Genomic DNA, 13,521 nt, shown 5'->3' with positions numbered 1-13,521 from the left:
ATGACATAAGATAACATATTAACATGACATAGTACTTTATTAATCCCCAAAGATAACATATTAACATGACATAGTACTTTGTTAATCCCCAAAGATAACATATTAACATGACATAGTACTTTGTTAATCCCCAAAGATAACATATTAACATGACATAGTACTTTGTTAATCCCCAAAGATAACATATTAACATGACATAGTACTTTATTAATCCCCAAAGACAACATATTAACATGACATAGTACTTTATTAATCCCCAAAGACAACATATTAACGTGACATAGTACTTTATTAATCCCCAAAGATAACATATTAACGTGACATAGTACTTTATTAATCCCCAAAGATAACATATTAACGTGACATAGTACTTTATTAATCCCCAAAGATAACATATTAACGTGACATAGTACTTTGTTAATCCCCAAAGATAACATATTAACGTGACATAGTACTTTATTAATCCCCAAAGATAACATATTAACGTGACATAGTACTTTATTAATCCCCAAAGATAACATATTAACGTGACATAGTACTTTATTAATCCCCAAAGGAAGGAACATTTGTTTGCACCAGATGATACATAAATATGCAACAACAAACACTAAAAGCAGCAACTCATGTTACTGCAGGTCCTACTGCCTCATCAATGCATGTTACTGCAGGTCCTACTGCCTCATCAATGCCTCCATGTTACTGCAGGTCCTACTGCCTCATCAATGCCTCCATGTTACTGCAGGTCCTACTGCCTCATCAATGCCTCCATGTTACTGCAGGTCCTACTGCCTCATCAATGCCTCCATGTTACTGCAGGTCCTACTGCCTCATCAATGCCTCCATGTTACTGCAGGTCCTACTGCCTCATCAATGTATGTGGCTGCAGGTCCTACTGCCTCATCAATGTATGTGGCTGCAGGTCCTACTGCCTCATCAATGCCTCCATGTTACTGCAGGTCCTACTGCCTCACCAATGCCTTCATGCTACTGCAGGTCCTACTGCCTCACCAATGCCTTCATGCTACTGCAGGTCCTACTGCCTCACCAATGCCTTCATGCTACTGCAGGTCCTACTGCCTCATCAATGCCTCCATGTTACTGCAGGTCCTACTCCAGCAGTACCAAGATGGGCAAGGCAGCGGACATCTTCAAGGACTCTGTGGCTCTGTCCGAGGGGAGGCGGCTCTCTCTTACCTCAGGGCTCATCGGGATCCTCGCCCCCTCGCTCGCCACACCACCGCCGGTCAGTAAGGCTGCTGGTGATTGGTTGATCCGAAAGGCATCCTCTCATGATTGGTTGATCTTGATTTGTCATTAGAAACAGGGATTGTTGACCTTTTTTGGATCACAGGCAGGTAACAAACATCCCTCTCTTCCTTTACAGCCAAACAATGGAGCCAAGTCCATACCAATAAAAGACAGAGGTTTCCTTGTCCAGGTAAATGCTCCCTGAATTTCACCTGAGCTCTTCTATCAATTATATGTTTGTAACCATTTACTTCAAGCAAATGTGTACATGTAGAAGGAGTTGATATGTGTCCTAAAAACATATGAGTATTTATCATGTCTTCTAATAATGTCTTCTGTCTTCAGACTATGGAATATGCTGAGCGGAGGATTCCGGTCCTAAATGAGTTCTGTGTGGTGTGTGATGAACCACACGTTTTCCAGAACGGACCAATGCTCAGAGTGAGTACTGTACACACATACTAGCACACAGTACAAGAAAAGTGAAAAACAGCTATATTCAGTTCAGCCCATACAGCTAAATTTAACCAGACCCTGTAAGGTTTTAAACTCCAGTCCTCGAGAGCCTGATTGGTGTCACAGTTTTGCCCCAGCCCCCAGCTAACACACCTGACTCCAATAATCACCTCATGATCTTCAGTTTAGAATACAATGTGATTAATCAGGAGTGTTTGTTAGGGATGGAGAAACTGGAATTAGCCCCACCCCTGTTTTAAAGCATGATGTGATGTTGGCACCAACCAGGGAAGTACTCAGTCCTAATGATATGACGATAGGTCACTGTCCTGAGTCCTAATGATACGACTATAGGTCACTGTCCTGAGTCCTAATGATACGACGATAGGTCACTGTCCTGAGTCCTAATGATACGACGATAGGTCACTGTCCTGAGTCCTAATGATACGACGATAGGTCACTGTCCTGAGTCCTAATGATATGACGATAGGTCACTGTCCTGAGTCCTAATGATACGACGATAGGTCACTGTCCTGAGTCCTAATGATACGACTATAGGTCACTGTCCTGAGTCCTAATGATACGACTATAGGTCACTGTCTTGAGTCCTCCTAATGATACGACCATAGGTCACTGTCCTGAGTCCTCCTAATGATACGACCATAGGTCACTGTCCTGAGTCCTAATGATACGACTATAGGTCACTGTCCTGAGTCCTCCTAATGATACGACCATAGGTCACTGTCCTGAGTCCTAATGATACGACCATAGGTCACTGTCCTGAGTCCTAATGATACGACCATACCTGTGGAATGAGGGCTTTGTTATACCAGTAGTAACTTTGGAATGAGGACTTTGTATACCAGTAGTACCTGTGGAATCAGGGGTTTGTATACCAGTAGTAACTGTGGAATCAGGGGTTTGTATACCAGTAGTAACTGTGGAATCAGGGGTTTGTATACCAGTAGTAACTGTGGAATGAGAGCTTTGTTATACCAGTAGTAACTGTGGAATGAGGGCTTTGTATACCAGTAGTACCTGTGGAATGAGGGCTTTGTATACCAGTAGTACCTGTGGAATAAGGGCTTTGTATAGCAATAGTAACTGTTGTAGAGGGTAGCCTCTGTTTCTGACTCATTTAACCCAAAACATCATTGTTTCTAACGAGCAGCACAACCATTACTATCACTCTATATGAGTTAGAGGGAGAAAATATGCTTTAAGGCTAAACAAGAGATCTATCTGAATGATCCTATGTGGTGTGTCCACCCCACAGCCCACGGTGTGCGAGCGGGAGCTGTGTGTGTTTGCCTTTCAAACACTGGGGGTGATGAACGAGGCAGCCGACGAGATCGCCACAGGAGCTCAGGTATGCATGAGCGCGCACACACACCACACACACACACACACACACACACACACACACACACACACACAGCTGGCTGAGTGTCCGTCTCTGTTTCCTAGGTGGTGGATCTGTTGGTGTCCATGTGTAGGTCTGCTCTAGAGTCTCCCAGGAAAGTGGTCATCTTTGAGCCGTATCCCTCCGTGGTGGATCCATGTGACTCCCAGGCACTGGCCTTCAACCCCAGGGTATGGTTTACTAACCCTGAACCTACTAACAGGCCTTCAACCCCAGGGTATGGTTTACTAACCCTGAACCTACTAACAGGCCTTCAACCCCAGGGTATGGTTTACTAACCCTGAACCTACTAACAGGCCTTCAACCCCAGGGTATGGTTTACTAACCCTGAACCTACTAACAGGCCTTCAACCCCAGGGTATGGTTTACTAACCCTGAACCTACTAACAGGCCTTCAACCCCAGGGTATGGTTTACTAACCCTGAACCTACTAACAGGCCTTCAACCCCAGGGTATGGTTTACTAACCCTGAACCTACTAACAGTCCTTCAACCCCAGGGTATGGTTTACTAACCCTGAACCTACTAACAGGCCTTCAACCCCAGGGTATGGTTTACTAACCCTGAACCTACTAACAGCCTTAGGCCTTCAACCCCAGGGTATGGTTTACTAACCCTGAACCTACTAACAGGCCTTCAACCCCAGGGTATGGTATACTAACCCTGATGGTTTACTAACCCTGAACCTACTAACAGGCCTTCAACCCCAGGGTATGGTATACTAACCCTGAACCTACTAACAGCCTTAGGCCTTCAACCCCAGGGTATGGTTTACTAACCCTGAACCTACTAACAGGCCTTCAACCCCAGGGTATGGTTTACTAACCCTGAACCTACTAACAGGCCTTCAACCCCAGGGTATGGACACTAACCCTGAACCTACTAACAGGCCTTCAACCCCAGGGTATGGTTTACTAACCCTGAACCTACTAACAGGCCTTCAACCCCAGGGTATGGTTTACTAACCCTGAACCTACTAACAGGCCTTCAACCCCAGGGTATGGTTTACTAACCCTGAACCTACTAACAGGCCTTCAACCCCAGGGTATGGTTTACTAACCCTGAACCTACTAACAGGCCTTCAACCCCAGGGTATGGTTTACTAACCCTGAACCTACTAACAGGCCTTCAACCCCAGGGTATGGTTTACTAACCCTGAACCTACTAACAGGCCTTCAACCCCAGGGTATGGTTTACTAACCCTGAACCTCCTAACAGCCTCAGGCCTTCAACCCCAGGGTATGGTTTACTAACCCTGAACCTACTAACAGGCCTTCAACCCCAGGGTATGGTTTACTAACCCTGAATCTACTAACAGGCCTTCAACCCCAGGGTATGGTTTACTAACCCTGAACCTACTAACAGGCCTTCAACCCCAGGGTATGGTTTACTAACCCTGAACCTCCTAACAGCCTCAGGCCTTCAACCCCAGGGTATGGTTTACTAACCCTGAACCTACTAACAGGCCTTCAACCCCAGGGTATGGTTTACTAACCCTGAACCTACTAACAGCCTTAGGCCTTCAACCCCAGGGTATGGTTTACTAACCCTGAACCTACTAACAGGCCTTCAACCCCAGGGTATGGTATACTAACCCTGAACCTACTAACAGGCCTTCAACCCCAGGGTATGGTTTACTAACCCTGAACCTACTAACAGGTCTTCAACCCCAGGGTATGGTTTACTAACCCTGAACCTCCTAACAGGCCTTCAACCCCAGGGTATGGTTTACTAACCCTGAACCTACTAACAGTCCTTCAACCCCAGGGTATGGTTTACTAACCCTGAACCTACTAACAGGCCTTCAACCCCAGGGTATGGTTTACTAACCCTGAATCTACTAACAGGCCTTCAACCCCAGGGTATGGTTTACTAACCCTGAACCTACTAACAGGCCTTCAACCCCAGGGTATGGTTTACTAACCCTGAACCTACTAACAGTCCTTCAACCCCAGGGTATGGTTTACTAACCCTGAACCTACTAACAGGCCTTCATCCCCAGGGTATGGTTTACTAACCCTGAACCTACTAACAGCCTTAGGCCTTCAACCCCAGGGTATGGTTTACTAACCCTGAACCTACTAACAGGCCTTCAACCCCAGGGTATGGTTTACTAACCCTGAACCTACTAACAGGCCTTCAACCCCAGGGTATGGGTTACTAACGCTGAACCTACTAACAGGCCTTCAACCCCAGGGTATGGTTTACTAACCCTGAATCTACTAACAGGCCTTCAACCCCAGGGTATGGTTTACTAACCCTGAACCTACTAACAGGCCTTCAACCCCAGGGTATGGTTTACTAACCCTGAACCTACTAACAGGCCTTCAACCCCAGGGTATGGTTTACTAACCCTGAACCTCCTAACAGCCTCAGGCCTTCAACCCCAGGGTATGGTTTACTAACCCTGAACCTACTAACAGGTCTTCAACCCCAGGGTATGGTTTACTAACCCTGAACCTACTAACAGGCCTTCAACCCCAGGGTATGGTTTACTAACCCTGAACCTACTAACAGTCCTTCAACCCCAGGGTATGGTTTACTAACCCTGAACCTACTAACAGGCCTTCATCCCCAGGGTATGGTTTACTAACCCTGAACCTACTAACAGCCTTAGGCCTTCAACCCCAGGGTATGGTTTACTAACCCTGAACCTACTAACAGGCCTTCAACCCCAGGGTATGGTTTACTAACCCTGAACCTACTAACAGGCCTTCAACCCCAGGGTATGGTTTACTAACCCTGAACCTACTAACAGCCTTAGGCCTTCAACCCCAGAGTATGGTTTACTAACCCTGAACCTACTAACAGCCTCAGGCCTTCAACCCCAGGGTATGGCTTACTAACCCTGAACCTACTAACAGGCCTTCAACCCCAGGGTATGGTTTACTAACCCTGAACCTACTAACAGGCCTTCAACCCCAGGGTATGGTTTACTAACCCTGAACCTCCTAACAGCCTCAGGCCTTCAACCCCAGGGTATGGTTTACTAACCCTGAACCTCCTAACAGCCTCAGGCCTTCAACCCCAGGGTATGGTTTACTAACCCTGAACCTACTAACAGGCCTTCAACCCCAGGGTATGGTTTACTAACCCTGAATCTACTAACAGGCCTTCAACCCCAGGGTATGGTTTACTAACCCTGAACCTACTAACAGGCCTTCAACCCCAGGGTATGGTTTACTAACCCTGAACCTCCTAACAGCCTCAGGCCTTCAACCCCAGGGTATGGTTTACTAACCCTGAACCTACTAACAGGCCTTCAACCCCAGGGTATGGTTTACTAACCCTGAACCTACTAACAGCCTTAGGCCTTCAACCCCAGGGTATGGTTTACTAACCCTGAACCTACTAACAGGCCTTCAACCCCAGGGTATGGTAACTAACCCTGAACCTACTAACAGGCCTTCAACCCCAGGGTATGGTTTACTAACCCTGAACCTACTAACAGGTCTTCAACCCCAGGGTATGGTTTACTAACCCTGAACCTACTAACAGGCCTTCATCCCCAGGGTATGGTTTACTAACCCTGAACCTACTAACAGCCTTAGGCCTTCAACCCCAGGGTATGGTTTACTAACCCTGAATCTACTAACAGGCCTTCAACCCCAGGGTATGGTTTACTAACCCTGAACCTACTAACAGGCCTTCAACCCCAGGGTATGGTTTACTAACCCTGAACCTACTAACAGGCCTTCAACCCCAGGGTATGGTTTACTAACCCTGAACCTACTAACAGGCCTTCAACCCCAGGGTATGGTTTACTAACCCTGAACCTACTAACAGGCCTTCAACCCCAGGGTATGGCTTACTAACCCTGAACCTACTAACAGCCTTAGGCCTTCAACCCCAGGGTATGGTTTACTAACCCTGAACCTACTAACAGGCCTTCAACCCCAGGGTATGGTTTACTAACCCTGAACCTACTAACAGGCCTTCAACCCCAGGGTATGGTTTACTAACCCTGAACCTACTAACAGCCTTAGGCCTTCAACCCCAGGGTATGGTTTACTAACCCTGAACCTACTAACAGGCCTTCAACCCCAGGGTATGGTATACTAACCCTGAACCTACTAACAGGCCTTCAACCCCAGGGTATGGTTTACTAACCCTGAACCTACTAACAGGCCTTCATCCCCAGGGTATGGTTTACTAACCCTGAACCTACTAACAGCCTCAGGCCTTCAACCCCAGGGTATGGTTTACTAACCCTGAACCTACTAACAGGCCTTCAACCCCAGGGTATGGTTTACTAACCCTGAACCTACTAACAGTCCTTCAACCCCAGGGTATGGTTTACTAACCCTGAACCTACTAACAGGCCTTCATCCCCAGGGTATGGTTTACTAACCCTGAACCTACTAACAGCCTCAGGCCTTCAACCCCAGGGTATGGTTTACTAACCCTGAACCTACTAACAGCCTTAGGCCTTCAACCCCAGGGTATGGTTTACTAACCCTGAACCTACTAACAGGCCTTCATCCCCAGGGTATGGTTTACTAACCCTGAACCTACTAACAGGCCTTCAACCCCAGGGTATGGTTTACTAACCCTGAACCTACTAACAGCCTTAGGCCTTCAACCCCAGGGTATGGTTTACTAACCCTGAACCTACTAACAGGGCTTCAACCCCAGGGTATGGCTTACTAACCCTGAACCTACTAACAGGGCTTCAACCCCAGGGTATGGCTTACTAACCCTGAACCTACTAACAGGCCTTAGGCCTTCAACCCCAGGGTATGGTTTACTAACCCTGAACCTACTAACAGCCCTTCAACCCCAGGGTATGGCTTACTAACCCTGAACTTACTAACAGCCTTAGGCCTTCAACCCCAGGGTATGGCTTTTATCAGCAGCAATTTGAAGAATTCCTGCAATAAATCCACCCCCTCCCCAAAAAAATCCTGTGTGGCTCAGTTGGTAGAGCATGGTGTTTGCAACGCCAGGGTTGTGGGTTCGATTCCCACGGGGGACCAGTACGGGAAAAAAAGGGGAAAAAATGTATGAAATGTATGCATTCACTACTGTAAGTCGCTCTGAATAAGAGCGTCTGCTAAATGACTAAAATGTAAAATATAAGATTTTTAAGGCTAATCCAGATCGAGATCTTTTAGTTGAATATGCACAGGACTTTAGTTGTTGTCGGTAGATCCTTGCTGAATTTCACTGTGTCCTTTTTGAAGTGGTTCATACAGCCTGTGATCCATGATGATTGTGGTTCATTTCAGAAAAAGGACTATGAACGAGTGATGAGAGCCCTTGACAGTCTCACCTCTATCAGAGAAATGTCCCAGGTAACTAACCCTAACCAGTCTCACCTCTATCAGAAAAATGTCCCAGGTAACTAACCCTAACCAGTCTCACCTCTATCAGAGAAATGTCCCAGGTAACTAACCCTAACCAGTCTCACCTCTATCAGAGAAATGTCCCAGGTAACTAACCCTAACCAGTCTCACCTCTATCAGAGAAATGTCCCAGGTAACTAACCCTAACCCTTGACAGCCTTTAACTCTCTTATGTGTTTAGGACCTAATTCCCCATGTCTCTCATCCTCTTCATCGTGTTTAGGACCGAATTCCCCATGTCTCTCATCCTCTTCATCGTGTTTAGGACCTAATTCCTCATGTCTCTCATCCTCTTCGTGTTTAGGACCTAATTCCTCATGTCTCTCATCATCTCCGATGTCTCCCCTGTGTGTGTGCTGCCCCTTTGTACCCATTGAGCCAGTGGAGTTAAATGAAGGTTGTTTCTCTACAGGCACCTTACCTGGAGATTAAGAGGCAGATGGACAAGCATGATCCTTTAGCTCACCCCTTACTGCAATGGTAAGAACCGCCTTACTGCCATGGTAAGAAACCCCTTACTGCAATGGTTAGAAACCCCTTACTGCCATGGTAAGAAACCCCTTACTGCAATGGTTAGAAACCCCTTACTGCCATGGTAAGAAACCCCTTACTGCCATGGTAAGAAACCCCTTACTGCCATGGTAAGAAACCCCTTACTGCCATGGTAAGAAACCCCCTTACTGCAATGGTAAGAAACCCCCTTACTGCCATGGTAAGAAATCCCTTACTGCCATGGTAAGAAACCCCTTACTGCAATGGTGAGAAACCCCCTTACTGCCATGGTAAGAAACTCCCTTACTGCCATGGTAAGAAACTCCCTTACTGCCATGGTAAGAAACCCCCTTACTGCCATGGTAAGAAACCCTTACTGCCATGGTAAGAAACCCTTACTGCCATGGTAAGAACCCCCTTACTGCCATGGTAAGAACCTCCTTACTGCCATGGTAAGAATTCCCTTACTGCCATGGTAAGAATTCCCTTACTGCCATGGTAAGAAACCCCCTTACTGCCATGGTAAGAACTCCCTTACTGCCATGGTAAGAAACCCCCTTACTGCCATGGTAAGAACTCCCTTACTGCCATGGTAAGAAACCCCCTTACTGCCATGGTAAGAAACCCCCTTACTGCCATGGTAAGAAACCCCCTTACTGCCATGGTAAGAAACCCCCTTACTGCCATGGTAAGAAACCCCCTTACTGCCATGGTAAGAAACCCCCTTACTGCCATGGTAAGAAACCCCCTTACTGCCATGGTAAGAAACCCCCTTACTGCCATGGTAAGAACCCCCCTTACTTTATTTCCCCAATAAATCCATTTTCTTCCTGAAACAGCCTTAGATTTTGTGTCATGAGTCAGCAATCGAAAAAAGGTTTCCAAGTTGTTTTATGTTATTTATTCATTTCAGAGGCAAAAGGAGCAAAACCAATGATTCCGGCTGTTAGGCCATTGTCAGCCTGCAATTCAATCAGTAGTCAGAAACATTGACTGTCATATTGAATGTACAGTTAGACCAGGACATGAGACAGTGGATTGATACATTCAACAGAAGAGAAAGTGTGAATGACAGTTTAAGTATGTAACAACAGGTCAATCTAGCAGCTGGGAGGTATTGTATTGCAAACTGTTAATGTCTAATGTAACCCCCGTTTTGTTTTTCTCTCTAGGGTGATATCCAGTAACAGGTCACACATCGTCAAACTACCAGTTACCAGAGTGAGTTATCTGTGAGCTGCTCTGACAGCTGGTGCTTAAAGCTAGTGAGGGAGATAAGTGTTTCCAGTTTCAGAGATTTTTGTAGTTCGTTCCAGTCATTGGCAGCAGAGAACTGGAAGGAGAGACGACCAAATGACTTCATTCTATAAAATCAGCCTGTTTTAGGACTTCACAGGAACACCCAGAAACGACTTAACGCCGGACGAGAAAATACCAGCAGAGAGATATTACATCGTCTAGGGAGATTAAGATTAAGCCAGACTTAACCATACAGAGATATTACATTTGGGTTTTTTATTTTTTTATTTGTAGTTTTTCAGTAACTCTAGTTCTATCTAGTGGGGTGGCAGGTAGCCTAGTGGTTAGAGCGTTGGACTAGTAACCGGAAGGTTGCAAGATTGAATTCCCGAGTTGACAAGGTAAAAAATCTGTCGTTCTGCCCCTGAACAAGGCAGTTAACAAGGCTGTCATTGAAAATAAGAATTTGTTCTTAACTGACTTGCCTCGTTAAATAAAGGTTAAATACAATGTTAATAAAAACAGGCTGATTACAGAGTGAGGTCAGAAGACAGGCTGATTACAGAGTTGTGAAGAACAGAGAGAATAGAAAAGGAGAGAGTGAATGTGTGGTGTCCCAAATCGCACCCTATTCCCTATATAGTGCACTACTTTATACGACAGCCCTATTCCCCTATATAGTGCACTACTTTATACTACAGCCCTATTCCCTATATAGTGCACTACTTTATACTACAGCCCTATTCCCTATATAGTGCACTGCTTTATACTACTGCCCTATTCCCCTATATAGTGCACTACTTTATACTACAGCCCTATTCCCCTATATAGTGCACTACTTTATACTACAGCCCTATTCCCCTATATAGTGCACTACTTTATACTATAGCCCTATTCCCTATATAGTACACTACTTTATACTACAGCCCTATTCCCCTATATAGTGCACTACTTTATACTACAGCCCTATTCCCTATATAGTGCACTACTTTTTACCTGCTCTATATAGGGAATAGGGAGCCATTTGGTACACCTGTAAGTGTTGTGTCTCCTGTGTCTCTGTCACGACTGCAGCAGCTGAAGTTCATGCACACCACGCACCAGTTCCTTCTACTCAGCAGTCCTCCTGCCAAAGAGTCCAACTTCAGAGATGCCAAAAACCTCTTTGGGAGTACCTTCGCTTTCCAGTATGTTCCCTTTTTTTATTTTTTATATATATATATATGTAGCAGAGGGGGTATAGTACAAAACCAGCTAACGTTGATAAACAACCAGAAATAACTAGATTTGTTGGGTCATTTTAAGAAAGATAAATATAGAGATGGGTTTTTTTTTGGGTTGTCGAGTCGATTTAGACCATGCCCATTTCAAGTTTAACTATCGAAAAATAATATGTTATTTCAGGATATGTTGGTAAGGTTAGCTGGTCTTCCATTGTATTGTTCCCCCTCAGTACACATTAGTACACATCAGTACACATCATCATTCATATGCTCATGAAGGCACACAGTGCACTCAATGTTTTCAAGTATTATTTTTACACTTGTTTTAAATACTTCAATCGTACACTATGTTTCTGAAACATGTTTTTAAAATCACTGCTATTTTCAGTTAGAGAATAACTTTTATTTGATTAACACAGTAGATAATGTATTGGATAATTAATAATGACTTTTTCTCTCTTCAGTGGTTCTCACATAGAAAATTGGCACTCCATTTTGAGGAACGGTTTGGTGGTTGCATCCAACACAAGACTTCAGGTAAAAAAAAAATATATATATATATATATATATATATATACTGCTCAAAATAATAAAGGGAACACTTAAACAACACATCCTAGATCTGAATGAAAGAAATAATCTTATTAAATACTTTTTTCTTTACATAGTTGAATGTGCTGACAACAAAATCACACAAAAATAATCAATGGAAATCCAATTTATCAACCCATGGAGGTCTGGATTTGGAGTCGCACTCAAAATTAAAGTGGAAAACCACACTACAGGCTGATCCAACTTTGACGTAATGTCCTTAAAACAAGTCAAAATTAGGCTCAGTAGTGTGTGTGGCCTCCACGTGCCTGTATGACCTCCCTACAACGCCTGGGCATGCTCCTGATGAGGTGGCGGATGGTCTCCTGAGGGATCTCCTCCCAGACCTGGACTACAGCATCCGCCAACTCCTGGACAGTCTGTGGTGCAACGTGGCATTGGTGGATGGAGCGAGACATGATGTCCCAGATGTGCTCAATTGGATTCGGGTCTGGGAAACGGGCGGGCCAGTCCATAGCATCAATGCCTTCCTCTTGCAGGAACTGCTGACACACTCCAGCCACATGAGGTCTAGCATTGTCTTGCATTAGGAGGAACCCAGAGCCAACCGCACCAGCATATGGTCTCACAAGGGGTCTGAGGATCTCATCTCGGTACCTAATGGCAATCAGGCTACCACTGGTGAGCACATGGAGGGCTGTGCGGCCCCCCAAAGAAATGCCACCCCACACCATGACTGACCCACCGCTAAACCGGTCATGCTGGAGGATGTTGCAGGCAGCAGAACGTTCTCCACAGCGTCTCCAGACTCTGTCACGTCTGTCACGTGCTCAGTGTGAACCTGCTTTCATCTGTGAAGAGCACAGGGCGCCAGTGGCGAATTTGCCAATCTTGGTGTTCTCTGGCAAATGCCAAACGTCCTGCACGGTGTTGGGCTGTAAGCACAACCCCCACCTGTGGACGTCGGGCCCTCATACCACCCTCATGGAGTCTGTTTCTGACCGTTTGAGCAGACACATTCACATTTGTGGCCTGCTGGAGGTCATTTTGCAGGGCTCTGGCAGTGCTTCTCCTGCTCCTCCTTGCACAAAGGCGGAGGTAGCGGTCCTGCTGCTGGGTTGTTGCCCTCCTACGGCCTCCTCCACGTCTCCTGATGTACTGGCCTGTCTCCTGGTAGCGCCTCCATGCTCTGGACACTACGCTGACAGACACAGCAAACCTTCTTGCCACAGCTCGCATTGATGTGCCATCCTGGATGAGCTGCACTACCTGAGCCACTTGTGTGGGTTGTAGACTCCGTCTCATGCTACCACTAGAGTGAAAGCACCGCCAGCATTCAAAAGTGACCAAAACATCAGCCAGGAAGCATAGGAACTGAGAAGTGGTCTGTGGTCCCCACCTGCAGAACCACTCCTTTATTGGGGGTGTCTTGCTAATTGCCTATAATTTCCACCTGTTGTCTATTCCATTTGCACAACGGCATGTGAAATGTATTGTCAATCAGTGTTGCTTCCTAAGTGGACAGTTTGATTTCACAGAAGTGT

General features: G+C 45.7%; 1 protein-coding gene across 1 annotated transcript in view; it reads left to right on the top strand.

The window, feature by feature from the left end:
* LOC106570930 (protein mono-ADP-ribosyltransferase PARP8) overlaps positions 1–13,521 on the top strand; it is a 78,630-nt gene that overhangs the window by 57,123 nt on the left and 7,986 nt on the right. The window contains exons 13-22 of the mRNA XM_045695428.2: positions 1,105–1,243; positions 1,385–1,438; positions 1,594–1,689; positions 2,981–3,073; positions 3,172–3,297; positions 8,355–8,420; positions 8,884–8,951; positions 10,136–10,184; positions 11,277–11,389; positions 11,890–11,962. Coding sequence (XP_045551384.2) covers positions 1,105–1,243; positions 1,385–1,438; positions 1,594–1,689; positions 2,981–3,073; positions 3,172–3,297; positions 8,355–8,420; positions 8,884–8,951; positions 10,136–10,184; positions 11,277–11,389; positions 11,890–11,962 — 877 coding nt within the window. The remainder of the gene's footprint in view (positions 1–1,104; positions 1,244–1,384; positions 1,439–1,593; positions 1,690–2,980; positions 3,074–3,171; positions 3,298–8,354; positions 8,421–8,883; positions 8,952–10,135; positions 10,185–11,276; positions 11,390–11,889; positions 11,963–13,521) is intronic.

This window comes from Salmo salar, chromosome 15, assembly GCF_965601325.2.
Source record: "Salmo salar chromosome 15, fSalSal1, whole genome shotgun sequence".
Classification (NCBI taxonomy): Eukaryota; Metazoa; Chordata; class Actinopteri; order Salmoniformes; family Salmonidae; genus Salmo; species Salmo salar.
This window is presented reverse-complemented; position numbering and strand designations above follow the sequence as displayed.